General features: G+C 39.9%; 1 protein-coding gene across 4 annotated transcripts in view; it reads right to left on the reverse strand.

Moving 5' to 3' along the window:
* Positions 1–464: 464 nt before the first annotated feature.
* EDA2R (ectodysplasin A2 receptor) overlaps positions 465–17,637 on the reverse strand; it is a 44,480-nt gene continuing 27,307 nt past the window's right edge. The window contains exons 3-7 of one of the 4 annotated variants that reach the window (XM_008054587.2): positions 6,946–7,124; positions 6,314–6,399; positions 4,571–4,739; positions 1,020–1,072; positions 465–847 (exon numbers count right to left, since the gene is read on the reverse strand). In XM_008054587.2, the coding sequence (XP_008052778.2) occupies positions 465–847; positions 1,020–1,072; positions 4,571–4,739; positions 6,314–6,399; positions 6,946–7,124 (870 nt within the window). The remainder of the gene's footprint in view (positions 848–1,019; positions 1,073–4,570; positions 4,740–6,313; positions 6,400–6,945; positions 7,125–17,637) is intronic. The other 3 variants (XM_008054586.1, XM_021710659.1, XM_021710660.1) reach the window with 3 other exon arrangements.

Here is a 17,637-nt window from a genome sequence, read left to right on the forward strand (position 1 = left end):
TTGTGTTTTTCATTCAACCCTCATAAGAATTTATGAGGTGAAGAATCTGAAGCTCAGAGAGGTTAAGAGATATACTAAGAGTCATTAGGGAATGAAGATTGATTTGAAATATAAGGCTGCCAGATGACAAGCCTTTTATGTTTTTCTGTCATGCTATGCTACAAATGAGGGGAGATACCTGAATATGATCATTAGACAGGGAGGGGCACTGTCTGAGGGGGTTTGAGAGAGTTTGGAAAAGTCCAGGATGAAGAGACTAGTGTCATGGAAACCCTATCAGTTTCCTGACAATTGTAGGCTTAAAGGATTAGCATCACCACTGTTCCCTCTCTATCCACTAGTGTTCCTGGCTTGCTACTCTTTTCCTACCCCTGACCCTGGTCCTACTGAATAGAGGGAATTCCTTCAGAGTGGTCGCTAATTTCTGACTTTGCTGTCCACCTTTCCAGCTCACCTCAGTAGAGTTAAGGGCTGGGAACTTCAAAAGACACATTGAGCTCCAGTCTGTCTCCAGAGCTTTCAGCTATGTTTCCCTCAAAGATCTCAGCTCCAGTATAGGAGGCAGAGCTAGAAAACTTTTGCAGATCCAGCTCTGTGCATTCGATGGGGTTGTGGACCCAATGGGAGTGGCTTTCTGAGGCACAGGAAGACATGGTATAGGACTCCTGTGTGGGGAAGTCACGAGTTGAGCTGCGGTCGTCCTCCAGGATGGGTTTAAGTGGCTGGGTCGCAAAGATGCTCTCACTCACTGGGGACTCGGAACTGGTCTCTTGGCCAGGTGGCATGGGGAAGACAGATTCCACCTCTGCAGGCTCGTCAGTCTCAAACTGCAGAGAATCTCCTGCAACTTGAAGCAGAAAGCCATTGTGTCACCCAAAGGCAGAGGTTATTCTTAGCAGAGTGCTGTGTGCTGATTACAAGATAAGGAGGGGTTTGGGTGCTAGTGTTCCCTTTTTTTCTCCCTGCGAGCAGGGCACCTAGCACCAGGCTGAGGTGACATAGTTGAGAAACATACTTACATTCAGATATCAGATTAAGGTTATCTGGTGCTGGATCAGGGAAAATAATTTTTCCAGAGAAAGAGAAATACTTTGGGGGAAAAAAGATTTGACACCCTCTCCCCTACCATGATTTTCATCCCCTGGTGTTATGTCTGTGTATGTTGTGTTATATGACTCTGTAGATGGAATTAAAATGATGGATCTTTCAAAAGGGAGATTATCTTGGATTACCAGGTAAATCCAATGTAATTACGTGTCCTTAAAAGCAGAAGAGGAATGCAGAAGAGACAAAGAGAGTATCAGAGAGATGTGGCATGAGAAGGACTCAACTCACCACTGTTCGTTTTGAAAATAGAAGACCATGAGCCAAAAAATGTGAGTAGCCTCTAGAAACTGGAATGGTCCTCAGCTCACTGTCAGTAAGGAAATGGTACCTCAGTCCTATAACTGAATAGACCTGAATTTTGCCATCTGCCTGAAGGATCAAAGAAACAGATTCTTCCCTAACAGCCTAGAAAGAACACAGCCCTGCCAAACCTTTATCTTGGTCTTGTGAGACTCTAAGCAGAGATCCAGCTGAGCTAGCTGAACTTCTGAGCTGTGGAAACTGTGAGATAATAAACTATTAAATATGTGATAATTTGTTATGGCAATGACAGAAAAATAATACACCCTTTATGGATGGGTCTGAGTCAACATCGGTTTATAGATGGAGAGACTAAAGGATATGTGTTTGTTTGGCCTCCCCACTGTGGTTGTGATTTTTTTTCATTGCCAATGTTTGACATAATTTCATATAAAAATCCAGATGTCTGGATTCTCTTGAAAATGTAGAAGATCTTGCAACACTGAATATTTCCACATGGTAACAAATAACTGGAGCTGAGTAATAGATTCTCCTTCAGGCAGGGAATGCACTGGATAGTACGAGGGGGGAATTCTCAAAAAAATGCAATCATCTTTTGGAGGGCGGGCTCCTTGCAGTACACTCAGAATTTGTTCCTCTGGGTCAAATGGTCAACCGAAAGTTTTGACCTGGAAGCACTGAGGAGGTTGCGTCACAATTTGAGTAAGAAACATCCAGAGTTGTGGTAAACAAGCGAAGGGTTCTTCCACCATGACAATGCACCTGTCCACACTATGCTTAGTGTTCAGCAGTTTTTGACCAAAAAATGGCATGACCCTCATACCCCACCCTCTCTATTCATGTAAGTATAAATACACTTTTTTTGTTGTTGAAGTTTCACTTTGTTGCCCAGGTTGGAGTGCAGTGTTGACCTGTTTGGCTCAGGCGATCCTTCTGCCTCAGCCTTCCAAGTAGCTGGAACTACAGGCATGCACTGCCACACCTGGCTAATTTTTTTATTTATTGTAGAGATGAGGTATCACCAAGTTGCCCAGGCTGTTCTCAAACCTGTGGGCTCAGGCAATCCCCTCACCTCGGCTTCACAAAAAGCTGGGATTTCAGGCTTGAGGCAACATGCCCGGCCCACATTTTTAATAAATAAAGTCCAGGTTTTGGGGGTCCCCCTTGTATGCCATAGCCCCTACTCCTCTCTCTTGCACTTTACATTGGATCTAATTCACACAATCACCCCACTTACACAGCTTCAATATGTGTGTAAGTCCATGACTCCTGATGAATACCTTCCCCATATGAGGAAATATCTAGCCCTCCTTATTCATATGGAGACCAGGAAGAAGCTGTCTGTCCTCATAATCTAAGAGGTGTACCACATTGCTATATTGGTGATAGAAAGGAAACACAATAGCTTCCCATCTCTTCTCTCCTGAGAGAAGACAGGTAGCTCTCAGATGGTCACCCATCTTCATCTTGCTGGGCCCTGGAATTCAAATACTTCATTGCCCATGATTCATGTCCATGCCCAGGGCCTAGGCAATGGCTCTAATCTAGGACACTGGCCTCCTAAGCCAGAGACAGCATGATCCACCCTGAGCTACAACATTCCAAGAGTCACCAAGTAACAGAGTAGAGGGAAGCAGAATTTGAGAGGGGACATAAAGGGACAACAGTGTTTTCCTTGTATCTTGCAGCACATGGAATGCTGGATTCATCTCTGCTTAAGCCCAGACACAGCCAAATATACCTGCTGAGCTTTTTCAAAATTATCTGGCAGGCCCCAGAACCAAACTGAACAAGACAAGTCTATATAACAGATATATTCCAACACAAATACTGTTACTTTGGACTCAGTATCTAGTAGGCTGAGAAGGAGAGCTGAGCACCCTTGCAGCTGGTAAACTTAATACTCCTTACTAAATCAACTCCATTCACTAGTCTGAGCTCCTGTTTGGTACCCCTGTCTTGCTTTCAGTCCCTTTAATGGCACTCAAGCTGCACTGAACTTCTATTCTCTAGGATGACATTCTAACCCTATGCCTGGTTCTGTCCAACCACAATCCCACTATGACCCATTAATTCTCAACTTTTGGCCCCAGTGAGCTGAACTTTTTGTCCCACATTCTTGGGTAATGGCTAAATTTGTGCTGAATTAAAATCACAATGTTTTTGTGATTTTAAATATGACCTTCCATCTGGGATTTTAAGAGACCATCTGATACAGGCTGAACCATACCTCCTTGGGTATCACTATTATCTGAGGGAAAATGTCTAGGTTTGCCAACTCCTCTGAACACTGGGTTTTTAGTTACCCCCATTTAAGAAGCTATTATACTGACAACAGTTAGCCTTAGATTCCCCCTACTTCTATTAGGTTCATGTCATGTCTTAGGTCTAGTCAAGTTTCCTTCATTCCTGATATGCTCCAGTATTCACAGTATTTACACCTACTAGTATAGACATGAAGAATTGGAAAATAACTTAGAGACCAACTAATCCAATCCTATCCCCCATTTTAAAGTTTAGAAAGAAAGAGGTTCAAAGAGGCTAGATGATTTGTCTAAGGTTACACAGCAATTAAGAGGCAGATTTAAAACCAAGGCCTCAAGCCGGGCTTGGTGCCTCAGCCTGTAATCCCGCGTCTTTGGGAGGCTGAGGTGAGTGGATCGCCTGAGCCTGCGGGTTCGAGACCCACCTGGGCAACTTGGTGAGATCTCATCTCTACAATAAATAAAAAAATTAGCCAGGCATGGTAGTGCGTGCCTGTAGTTCCAGCTACTTGGAAGGCTGAGGTGGAAGAATCGCCGGAGCCCAGCAGGTCGAGGCTGCGGTGGCCAAGAGTGGCCACTGCACTCCAGTCTGGGCAACAGAGTGAGACTCTGACTCAAAAAACAAACAAACAACAACAAAAAAAAAACAAGGTCTCCATATTTATTTTCCAAAAGATTTTCCATCATGCCATACTCCTTTATAAACTTCTGAAACCTAATGAACCAGGTTCGATAAACTCTTATGATTAGCCTCAGTTATCTCGGAAGTTCCATGCTTTCTATTGCTGCTCTTGATAGTTCCCCAGGCCAACAGAAGACCACTCCTGAGGTATTCCAGCATTGTAGAATTGACCCTTTAATTCCCAACCTCAGAAAATGCCTCTCTTTTGCCAATAAGAGCCTTGTTCCTGATTCATTTGAAACGTGAACAGCCACCCTTACCATGCTGGCAATGTCTGTTGAAGAATCGCTTGCAGTAGAGTAAGAAGAGCCCCAGGAAGGCCAGCGTAAACATCACTAGCAGACTGCTCACCAGTGCAACAAGTGTGGCCTCCTGAGGGGGCACTGTGGTTGCATCTGCCTTCACTAAGCTCAAATGGAAGGCACCTGTGAGACAAAAAAGTAAGAGAGGTCAGTTAGTGTAGGCAGTCAACAATCACTTTGCCACTGGTCCTGCACTTCCTCAGGCTATCACCTGTCTCTCGAGAGCCCTCCCCAATTAGTGCTGCTACACTGGTTTTACTTCTTTGTTGAGTAGGCAAAATTATAAAGAACAAAGCAGGGGAACTTGCATGCACTGCTGGTATGGCATAAAATTAGTACATTAATTAAAGATGGTCTTTCTGTGCCACAATTAGTTATACTACCTAGAAAAACAAAAACAAACTAAAATGCTCATCAATCGAATATAGGATAAATAAATCATGATATAATCCTAAGATCAAACATTATTTTACATTACTTAAAGTAAAAGACCTTCAATAGATCAACAAGTAATCCAGGAGGGGAAAAGGCAAATTGAAGAAAGAGCATATATAGCTTGATATCATTTCCGCAAAATGTTATAAAATACATAATAGCATATATTGTTTATGAATATGCTTATGTATCACAAAAGAATACAAGTTTTAAAACATCAGTGGAGAGCATGGCAGAAGCATAATGCTCACCAATTATCTACATGCTCCCCTGAATTCCCCTTACATCCTTGCAGTGAGGCCATACAAGTACTTCTGACCAACAGACTGTGAGTAGAAATAGTGTGTCACTTCCTTACTGAGACAGCTAGGAGGCAGTACATCTCCTCCACCTCTTTCCTTGTACCATACACTTGGAAGACATATGGTCTAGAAGCCATAGTCACATGATGGAGGAAAACTTTTGCATAATGAAAAATAAACATTCATTATATTAAGCTGCTGGGATCTTGGAGTTATTTATAGTGTAGCACAACCTATCCACAGAAAACATACAATTTAAGGATAATGGTTTTATCTGAGAAGGTAAGGAGAGAGTGGGACTCAGAAGATCTAAAAGGGAATTCTACTATATCTATAAAATCATTGTTCTTTTAAAAAATCTGAAGCAAATATGCAAAATGCTGAGTTATTAACTCCAGATGGATGTTGGTAGCTGTGCATTTTTATTTTATACTTTTCTGCAATTTTAAATGTTTCTGAATGTTTCAAATATTTTATGATTTAAAACTATCAATAATTTTAAAAGAATAGGTGAGTCCATATATGGTAGACAGATAAAAATGATCATCAAACAGAAAAATGGATAATGATGTAAGTATAGATCAGAACCCAGTTCTTCATTTAGCCTTTTACAAGATCTAAGCCCTAGAAACTCCTATAAACTTTGTGAATAATACTTCGTAAATAAACAAATATTGTAATTTAGAATGTGCTTCCTCACATCCATTATTTCATTAAACTTAAATAGCCATCCCATAAAGTATGAAGGAAAATTATTAACATGACTCATATTTTTTCAGACGAGAGAAATGAGATTCAATGAGTTTGTTTGATTTGCAGAGTTATATAAAAAGTATGTTGTGAAAACAAGATTCAAATCTAGCTGATTCCCTTGCCACTCTACAGGAAGTCTTTGCTACCCTATCTTGTTGCCACCTAATAGATTGGGGAGACAAGGGAAGAAGAAAACTGGATACACACACTGAACCTCAGAAGTGGGAGTCTGCTTCGTGCACGGGATGCATTCTTGGTCCTGTAGGCCTCCAATGCGTGTCTTTTGGTAGAACCTGTGGTCACAGCAATTAGGAATGACAGAGTAATCAAACAAGCAATGCATTTGGATAGTTCTTTCTAGGATCTTAGGCAGCTTCTCAGAGTCTTGCCATTCTGAAAGTCAGCATCTACCTCTCCTTGTGAATTCTTTGCCTCTTTATCTGATTCTGACTCAGAGGCCCAGATAATCCACCTCTTCCTCCATTCACTACCCTTTACAGCCAAAAGGAAAACTAATTTCACAAGAGAGGGGAACACTGCTTTTTTACAAACTGCTTCATCATTTCTTTTAAGTCTACAGTGAGATTTATTTTGAATCTTGAGCCTGGGTTAACAATGCCAACATAACAAAAAGGCTGTCAAGTGTTCATCTGTGACTGACAGTGTGCTAGGTACTTTATAGAGGGATCTTGGGAAAACACTGTTTCTTTCTACTGGGAGTTTTAAATATGATGTAGGCAGTTAGAATACTTCAAATAAGTTCTGACGGGTAAGGATGAGAGAAACCTGTAAAGGGCTACAAAGGCCCAAATGAGCTTGGCTCAAGAAAGTAGGCTCACCTGGGCAGACAGTGACCACAGAGAGCATTAGAGGTAGCTGTGCAGTTGGCCTTATGAACACGATTGATGACAGCACAAGTGATGCAAGTCTGACATCTGTGGTGACCCCAGCTGCTTTTGTACCTGCGAGGAGGGCAGGCTGTGCAGTATGCATCTGCACCCTCTCCATAACCACAATCCTGCAGAGAAATGGGAATCATTAACAATGCTCTATAGAAGCTTGGAAACAGGATCAGCTATGGCACAAATGAACATGATATAGAGTAGTATTTTTTCAAACTGCAAGTAGCAACCACAATATCAGGTCAAAAATATCAATTTATTAAGTTGCAGCCAACACTGAAAATTGAAACAGAATGAAACAGAAAAATAGTATTAAATAGTAGAATATGTAGCATGTTGTAAAGCTAAGTATTTATTTCAGTCAGCATAGGCTAGATTGTATTATGGCAAAAAGCAAACCCTAAATCTCAGTGTCTTAAAATAATGAAAGTTGGCTGGGCTTGGGGGCTCAGCCTGTAATCTCATCACTTTGGGAGGCCAAGGCAAGTGGATTCCCTGAGACTGCAGGTTTAAGACCAGCCCAAGAAATTTGGTGAGACCTCGTCTCCACAATAAATAAAAAAATTAGCCGGGTGTGGTGACAGGCACCTATAGTTCCGGCTGCTTGGAAGGCTGAGGCAGAAGGATCCCTAGAGCCCAGCAGGTCAATGCTGGGGTGGCTGTGAGTGTGCTACTGCACTCCAGCCTGGACGACAGAGTGAGACTCTAACTAAAAATAATAATAATAATAACAAAAGTTTATTTCTCACACTATTTGCCTACTAGGGGGGTCCTGAGGGCTCTGCACTACATTACCCTCAATGAAGTATCCAGGGTTACAGGGGTTTCACATTTGTGCTGTCATGAATGGAGCAGCAGGAAACAGAGAACATTGTACACTGTGTACTGGTTCTTAAAGTTTTTCCCTAGAAATGCCCCATTTCACCTTGCTCACAGTCCTTAGCAATACACATCACCTGATCATTAGTAACTACAAAGGGTACAGGAAAGTGCAATTTTACAGTGTGCCAGAAGGGGGGGAGCTGGAAATATTTGACAAATATGAGCCCTCCCCAACTGGAATTTATTCCTAAAAAAGTGTATTTATTCTTACGTGTTCAAACTTCAGTTACCTTCAAAGTACTCTCCGTTTGATGCGATACACCTATCAAGATGCTTTTTCCACTGCTCAAAACAGTTTTTGAACTCATCAATTTTGATGCTTTTTAGTGCTTTTGCCATTTTTTGTTTAGTTTCTTCCACATAGGCAAAACATTTCCCTTGGAGGACTTTTTTCATCCAGAGAAACAACAAAAAAGTTACTTTGGGAGAGATCTGGTGAATAGGTGGGGGGGTTAGCCATGAGGGTCAGGCCATTGAGGTCAAAAACTGCTGAACACCCAAAATAATGTGGGCAAGTGTGCTTGTAAATCACCCATCATGAAAAGGGCAAATGTGTTGAAAGAATCTCCAAAAAAATATTGCTGAAGCTGAACGCAGCCTCTCACAGCAATGCTAGCTGCTGCTGTGATGCCCATGGGTTCCTAGAACACTTATCTAACAGGGGAAGCCGGTACAACAAGGGGCCCACCCTCCAAAAAATAATTCCGAGTTTTTATGGGGATCCTCCTCATAGGATGTCAGTATTGTTTTGTAAAACTTCAGACAAAATATATGTAATTATGGACTGCTCACCACAGAGGAACAGACCCGATCTCTGTGACTGGCAGATCAATTACTCAGGGCTTGATCATGGCCCAGAGGAAATAACCTGAGACCACAAACTTCAGAGGAACCTGAGGAGTGCTGAGTTCCAGGTGCTCCACCCCTTACCCTGATCCAGCTGTGGGACAAAGGGTGTGGCCAGAAAAGAACAAGGAAGAACTCCAAAGACATCAATGGTCACAGAAGCTGAGCACCATTGCTTTTTTAAAAAAATGGACAGAAGTTTTGAAAAAGCAGCAGGGAGAAACTATCGCCTTGAAAAAGCAGCAGGGAGAAACTATCACCCCAGGTTCTCCCTCACCATTGAAACAGGAGAGAGACAGCTCCAGGCTTTGCCTCACCACTTCAGCACCTGGCAGGGCACTAGTAAGGGCTGTGGATCCAGAGTTCAGAAGCAAGATCCCATGGAAGAGGACAAGAAAGGCACCCTACCACCATATTGAAGACGGGGCAAGAAAGTGCTCTGACTTGCTCACCACAGACTGAAGTAGGGTCCGAGGGCTTCAATCACAGACACCGACACAAAGTTATAACTAACAAAGGAGAGGTTTATTAGCCAGATTCGGCCATGGCCGGTGGCCACTTGCTGAATAATGAATTCCAAAGCAAAGGCGGCCAGCTGCAACACAGGGCTGCCTTAAGTAGTTTAGACTTACATTCTAGTGGGCTAAAGATAGAACTTGGGAAGTTCTGGGGTTCTTATCACATTATTTTGCTAGCATGGGAAAGCCAGCAATTTTACAGAAGCAGATATAGCCAGTTATGCAGGTGCAGTAGATAAGGGTGTTATTAATTTGGCAATGTTTTCAAAACAGTTTTCCGGAAGGGAGTGAAGTCTGTGAAGCATGCTCCAAGGTCGAAGTCGCTTCTTTGTTCTTCCCTTACATTCCCTTCTTTGTTCCCTCTTGCAAGACCATAGATCCGATCTCTGTGACTGGCTGATCAACAACTCAGGGATTGATCCTGGCCCAGAGGGAATATCCTGAGAGCACAAACTTCAGAGTGACCTGAGGAGTGCTGAGTTCCAGGTGCCCCACCCCCTACCCTGATCCAGCCATGGGACAAAGGGTACAGCAAGAAAATGATAAGGAAGAACTCCAAAGAGATCAGGGGTGAGTCGGGGGCTGACCCAAACCCCCTCCTCCCCAACAATCCTCTGAACGTCAGACCCACACAGCTGGGCCAAGACTGAGGGGGACATACCAAGGCGGAGCCTGGACGTCAGTCACAGTAGGAGAACTCCATTCCAGGATAGGCCTGCTTAGGACACCTGCCCGTGAGAGTGCACACCTGGGGAAGAGACAATACCATACTTCCCCACCAGAAATCTCCCTGACCATATGATAGTGGGAGGGGAGGACTGTAGCCCCGCCCACCTCCACTGCCCCTCCTCCTTCCCTGCTTCAGACACTGGGGGGAGAGTGAAAGAGGTGGCTCTGTAGGAGAGACATGCTTAGAGGAACAATTAATTACAGAGCCTGCCACAAGAGGACAGGATTTTTTTTTAATTTTCAATTTAAAAAAATTAAAAATTTTTTTTGACTCTTTGTTATTTCATCTATTTTTAAAATATTTTTCCTTTGTGCATGAATCACAACTGACTCAAAGAAATACAAAAGATTATCAGAGATTACTATGTACACCTGTATGGAAACAAATTTGATAACCTAAAGGAAATGAAGGACTTTCTGACATCACACAACCTCTCCAGGTTGAAACAAGAAGACATTGAGACACAAAATAGACCAATAACAACCCAGGAAATTGACTCTGCCATAAAAAAAAAGCTAGAAAATAAAGCCCTGACTGGATGGTTTTCCAGCAGAATTCTACAAAACGTACAAGGAGGAGATGATACCAATCCTATTGAAAGTATTCCAGGCAATTGAGAAAGATGGAATTCTCCCCAAATGATTTTACGAAGCTAATATCACACTGATACCCAAACCAGGTAAAGATAGAGCCAACAAAAAAAAGAAAACTACAGGTCAATATCCCTTATGAACATAGATGCAAAAATCCTCACCAAGATTCTAGCAAATCAGATCCAAAAACACATTTCAAAAATCATCCACCATGACCAAGTAGGCTTCATCCCAAGGATGCAGGGCTGGTTCAATATCTGCAAGATCATAAATGTAATTAAAAACATCAACAGATGTAAAATAAGAACAGCATGATTATCTCATTAGATGCAGAAAAAACTTTTGGTAAAATCCAGCATCCCTTCTTGATAAAAACCCTCAAACACCTAGGTATAGAAGGAACACACCTCAAAATAGTAAGTGCCATCTATGATAAACCCACAGCTAACATATTGCTAAATGGACAGAAACTGGAAACATTTCCCCTGAAAACTGGAACAAGACAAAGCTGCCCACTCTCACCCCTCTTGTTCAATATTGTGTTGGAAGTCCTAGCTCGGACAATTAGACAAGAGAAGGAAATCAAGAATATCCAAATAGAAAAAGAGGAAGTCAAGTTATCCCTCTTTGCTGATGATATGATCCTATACCTTGAAAATCTAAGAGAATCTGTCAAACATCTTCTTGCACTGATAAAGACTTTGGCGAAGTCTCATGGTACAAAATAAACGTGCACAAGACAGTTGCATTCCTATACACCAACAACAAGCAGGCCCAAGTAAAAAGCACATTCCCATTCACAATAGCCACACACACACACAAAAAAATGAAATACTTCAGCATCTTCCTAACCTGAGAAGTGAAAGTCCTTTACAATGAGAACTACAAAACACTACTCAAAGAAATCCAAGAAGACATAAACAAATGGGAAAATATCCCATGCTCATGGGTAAGAAGAATCTACCTTGTTAATATGTCCATCCTATCAACGGTAATCTACAGATTCAATACAATACCAATTTAGTTACCAACATCATTCTTCTCAGACCTGGAAATGACAATACAGAAATTCATATGGAAACATAAATGACCACAAATAGCCAAAACAATCCTTAGCAAAAGAAACAAAGCAGGAGGTATCACACTTCCAGACTTCAAACTTTACTATAAGTCTACAGTAATCAAAACAGCCTGGTATTGGTAAAAGAACAGGCACATAGACCAATGGAACAAGATAGAGATTCCAGAAGCAAAGTCTCAATTCCTCAACCAACTCATCTTTGACAAAGCCTCCAACAACAACCACTGGGGAGAGGAGAACCTATTCAGTAAATAGTGCTGGGAAAACTGGCTGACCACATACAGAAGATTGAAACAGGATCCCTACCTACCTACATACACAAAAATTAACTCTAAATGGACTAATGACCTGAATGTAAAACCTCCAACTATAAGAATCTTAGAAAACACAGGAGACACCTTTATGGAAATTGGAACTGGCAACCAATTCAGAACCCTAAAGACCAATATCTTAAGAAATAAAATAGACAAGTGGGACCTCATTAAATCAATGAGCTTCTGCAAAGCAAAAGAAACCATCAAGAGAGCAGGGAGACAGCCCACAGAATGAGAAAAAAATATTTGCCAACTGTATATCTGAAAAAGGCCTAACATCTAGGATCTACCAGGACTCAAATGCACTGAAAGGAAAAAACAAACAGTCCCTTTAAAAAGTGGGCAAAAGACATAAATAGACACTTCTCAAAAGAAGATATACCCACAACCAACAGACACATGAAAAAGTGCTCAGCCTCACCCATCATCAGATAAATGCAAATCAAAACCACATTGAGATACCATCTAACCCCAGTAAGAATGGTCATCATTAATAAAACAAACTACAACAGTTGCTGGTGAGGATGTAGAGAAAAAGGAACACTTCTACACTGCTGGTGGGAAAGCAAACTAGTGCAGCTTCTTTAGAAGACAGTGTGGTGATTTCTGAAACAACTAGAAATAGACCTTCCGTATGACCCAGCAATTCCCCTATTGGAAATATACCCAGAGGAACTCAAATCATTCCACAAAAAAGATACCTGCACACATATGTTTAGTGCAGCTCTATTCACAATAGCAAATACATGGAACAACAAACATTAGCTGCCCATAGAAGCTGGACTGGATACAAAAATGTGGTTCATATACACAATGAAATATTATGCAGCCATATAGAAGGACAAATATATGGGCTTCGTAGCAATTTGGATGGATTTGGAGTTGATCTTACTCAATGACCTATCACAGAAACAAAGAACAGAGTACCATAGGTTCTCAGTCATAAGCGGACTTTGAACAATTATAATACTATAAGAAAGTGATTGGCAGTAGTGGGAACCTGTCAGCAGAGGGGTGGGATGGGCATTTGAGGGAAACTGCTAGGGGAGGGAGGGCATACCTCATCAACAAGCATACCTGTATAATCAATGTTTGTATACCTAACCCTGAATTGTATCCCACATCTTTATATTAAAAAAATTTTTTTAAATACATGCAATTATGTGTGGGTTGTAAGGAAAAATTTATTTCTTTCTCTACATCGTGGTTAAAAATGTTTGACTGCCAAAAGTATAGAAGAGAAGTGAGAAATTTAGCTTCTTTTGTCTCAGCTCTGGTATTTATTGACACAGTGTGACTCTGACCAGTATCCCTTAACCCTCACACTTTCTGGGACTCAGGAACCCCAACACCTGAGGAGATTGCTCTGATAGTCTAGCTTCTATAGAAATAAGTCTTCTGCCTGATACCAGTAGCCTTTTCTCAAAGACAGGTCTGTGATTATCAAAGGATATTAGCTATATATAGAAGCTGGCTGATTCTTCACCTAACCTATTCTCTATCTCTTGGGGAAATACCACTAGCCGACATTTCTTAACCCACTGGAGTTAAGTGGGGTCACATGCCTGATTTTTAGTCAATGGAATATGGATAAAAATTATGTATGCCATTATCAGACCTGGCTCAAAAAAACCTCCTATAGGATACTTTATTTTCTACATTTTTTTTTTTATTTTTTGGCAAATGTTGACACCCGGAGAAATCTTGGGATTCATTTATAAAAACTACCTAGGAAGCCAACAATGAAAGAGAGGTAGGCAGCTTTAAGCTCTCATTTCCCCACAGAAACACAGAAAAGCAAACAGAACCTATGCTGTTATAGCTCTGGAAAACAATCAAAGCAAGCAAATGCTGAATCAAGGAACAGGCCACTTGGAAATAATAGGATAGTTTTGTAACAGTTTTATTTGCCCTTGTTGCATCCCTCATCTTAGAGCACCGGCAGTTCTAAAGTGGTGAAGTCATAAAGAGGCATTAGACTATGTTTCCAGTGTGTGACTTTAGTGTCTGCTTCCAGAGTGAGAGAAGCAAAATTTGTTCACAAACTGTTGTGTATGTCTGTTCTTACCTGTATGGGGGTTACCTGAAGGACTGATATAAACTATTCATTGTTTCAAAATGCTACAAGGCAAACCAACAAACCACAATGCCTAGGGCAAAAGATTATCCGTGAAGACATACAACAGACTGTCTGAATCCGGAAGCAACAGCTGAAAAGAGTCTTTGAGAAATAAGTACATTCAAAAGTGTTCATGAATATGAAAAAAATTAGAAAAGCACATGTAGACACAAGGCAAAGACATATGCTCAGAAAACACTAATGAAGATGCAAAGCTTACATGCTGGGCTGATCCCTAAGCTAAGTACAAGTCCGGCTAAGTGCTGAAAGAGTGCTTTAGCACAAAGCCAATCTACAAAGTCTAGAAAAAGTGTGTGACTCTTTTTGTTGTTGTTGTTGCTTGTTTGTTTTTTCACTTCTGGCATTCAAGAAAATCTCTGTCAAAACATTAGCTGAACATAAGATACAAGCGAAATTAACACAGATTTCAATGACCATACATGACAAGAAACTGAGTCTTTGCAAAAATTATTTGGAAAACCACCTAAACAAATGAACTAGTAGCCTTCAACTATATACATTTAAAAAAACATGTAAATGTGAAGAAGGGGGAGAATTTGACTTCTAGTGTTACCACATTACAATACAAAACTGTGCAACTCTCAATAATGACAACAAAATCTTAATGCAGAAAAAGAAACAGGAAAGTATGATCCACTCAAAGAAACAAAAGAAAAGAACAGAGACTGTTTCTGAGAAAGCCCAGATATTAGATTTAATAAACAAAGATTTTTTTTAAAGTGTTTAACATGCTCAAAGAAATATGGACAAAGAACTAAAATATATTAGGAAATAAATGTAGGAACTCAATGAGAATTTCAATAAACAAAAATTGTAAAAAGGAACCAAACAAAGACTGGAGATGAAAGGTAAAATAGTTGAAATAAAAAAGAATTTACTAAAGTATCTGAACAGGTAGAAAAAATAACGAGCAGAATTAATGACAAGACAATGAAAATAATCAAGTCTGAGAAGAAGAAAGTAAATGAAACCTAAAGAAACTACAGGACACAATCAATTTTTAAATATAGGCGTTGTGGAAGTACTAGAAGGAAAAAGAGAGATAAGTAAGGAGAAAGAACATTTGAAGAAATAATGTCTGAAAACTTCCTAAATATAATGAAAGATATAAATGTACACATCCAAGATGCTCAAGCAATTCCAAGTAGGATAACCTTAAAAAGACCCACAGGGACACATTTTAAGCAAAATGTTTATAGCCAAAGACAAAAATAAAATATTGAAAGCAGCAAGATTGAAATGACTTGTCAAGTACAAGGTATCCTCAATATGATTAAAAGCTAACTTCTCTTCAGAAGCTGCAGAAACTGAAAGTCAGTGAGATGACATATTTAAGTGTCAAAAGAAGCTGTTAAACAATAATTCCACATACAGCAAAAAAAAAAAAAAAAAAAAAAAGCCCTTTATAAATGAGGGAGACACTGGACACTGCTGGGAGAGAGAGGGAAGAAGGAGGGAAGGGGGCATGTAGCAACAACACAAAGGGTACCTGGTCCACTATCAAGGAGAAAAAGGGTCAGCTAGAAGCCCATACTTCACTTGTATGCAGCCTACTTTTGTAGCAAACCCTCCACTTGTACCCCACAACTCTAAAAACAATTAAATCAAAAATAAAATAATAAAATAAAAATGAGAGGGAAATTAAAAATTTCTAGTAAACAAAAGCTAAGAGAGATTGATATCTTTAGTCCTGACCAGAAGAAGGGAATCCCTCAAGTTAAAATGAGAAGATACTGGACAGTACCTCAAAGTCATACAAATAAATAAATATTAAGTAAATATTTAGAAATATTGTATTGTTCTGCCTATATGGAATATCTAGAATAGGCAAATTTGTAGAGACAGAAAATAAATTCAAGGTTATCAGGGGCTTTGAGGAGGAAAGAATGGGGGGTTATTGATTACTGGGTACAGAGTTTTTATTTGGGGTGATAAAATCTTGGAAACATAGTGATGATGGTTGCATGACATTGTGAATGTGATTAACGCCATTGGATTATGTATTTAAAATGGTTAAAATAGCAAATTTGATGTTATATATTTTACCACAATTAATAAAATAATAATGTAATATATCACAACCATGAATTGTATATTTTAAATGGGTGAATTGCTTGGTATATGAACTATATTTCAATAAAGTTGTTAAAAGATGACAGCTCCTTCATAAGCCTGGGTTCCTGAATGACTGTGAAGAATTCTTCTGCTTCCCAAAACTGATTGGAGTTAAGAGTCAGAAATAAACTCTTAATCTGTTATGTCACTAATTTATAGTGTTTATTTGTTACAGCAGTTAGTATTATCTGAACTAATATAATAAATAAATTAAACTTTCTCAGAAGTTCTTTTTCAGAAATTCTTTCTCCGAAATTGGAAAAAGTGAGCACCAGCCAGCTTCTAAACACCCCTACCATCCTCTTCCTTTGTCCACTCAAGCCTTATTCAGTGCCTTACAGCCTTACTTAAAATTATCCCATCTACCAAAACCCAACTGTGACGGATACCAGGGTCTGAAATGGGTGCTAGTCATCTTACTCATAATCTAAGTTTCTTGGGAAGGCAAAGGGCATCTTGGAGCCTCTGCTGCCTTATGTGCAGCATCAGAATAGTGATATCTGCCATAGTTTACAGTGTAGTCTGAGGATCAGAGTAATAGAAAATACAATGTAATAATGAAAAGCCCTGATCCCGAGTCAGAAAGACCAAGCTTTAACACCCACCTCTATCACTCACCAGCCATGTAACCTTGGGCAAGTAAGTGGGCCTGAATTTTCTTGTTAATCAAACTGGAAATCATACTACTTAACTCACAGGTTTGTTAAGATTACATAAGCTGACCAAATGAACAAAGAGAGCATCGCAAAGCAATAGGGAAAAACTGACTTTTTAAATAGGTTATGTTGGATAACAGAAAAGTCACATTTAAAAAAATGATAAAATTCGATCCATTCATCATATCATACACCAGAATAAATTCCAAATGGATCAGAAATTTAAATATAAAAAATAAAAACCCACAAGTAACAAAAAAATACATAAATTCCTCTTTAATCTGTAAGTGGATAAATCTTTCTTAACTACAACTCAAAGTCCAGAAGCAATAAAAAGATAGAAACATCCAATTACATAGAGATTTTTTTTAAATTGCAGGGTAAAATATTCCTAAGCAAAATCAGAAGACAAACGACAAACTGGGAGAAATATATATCATATCACAGACTAAAGACTTATAAACCTAATATACAGAACTGATACAAATAAAAGTTAAAAAGCCCTATGAGAAACTAAACACATGCTCCACAGAAAAAAGACATATTAAGTGGCTCTTAACTCTGTGTGTGTGTGTGTGTAGTGCATGTCACCATGCCTAACACATGGTAAGAACATGGTATTGTTCTTCTAGGAAGCAAGTTTTTACAATATCTAGAGCACTGGAAGCAGAAGACCTGACTCTACTTAATCACTTGCTAGAGAAGAGAATGATTGGAGCTAGCTAGCATTTATTGAGGATCAATCAATAAGTAG

The sequence above is a fragment of the Carlito syrichta genome, unplaced genomic scaffold (genome assembly GCF_000164805.1).
Source record: "Carlito syrichta isolate Samal-C Ts95f unplaced genomic scaffold, Tarsius_syrichta-2.0.1 Scaffold296798, whole genome shotgun sequence".
In the NCBI taxonomy this organism is placed as follows: Eukaryota; Metazoa; Chordata; class Mammalia; order Primates; family Tarsiidae; genus Carlito; species Carlito syrichta.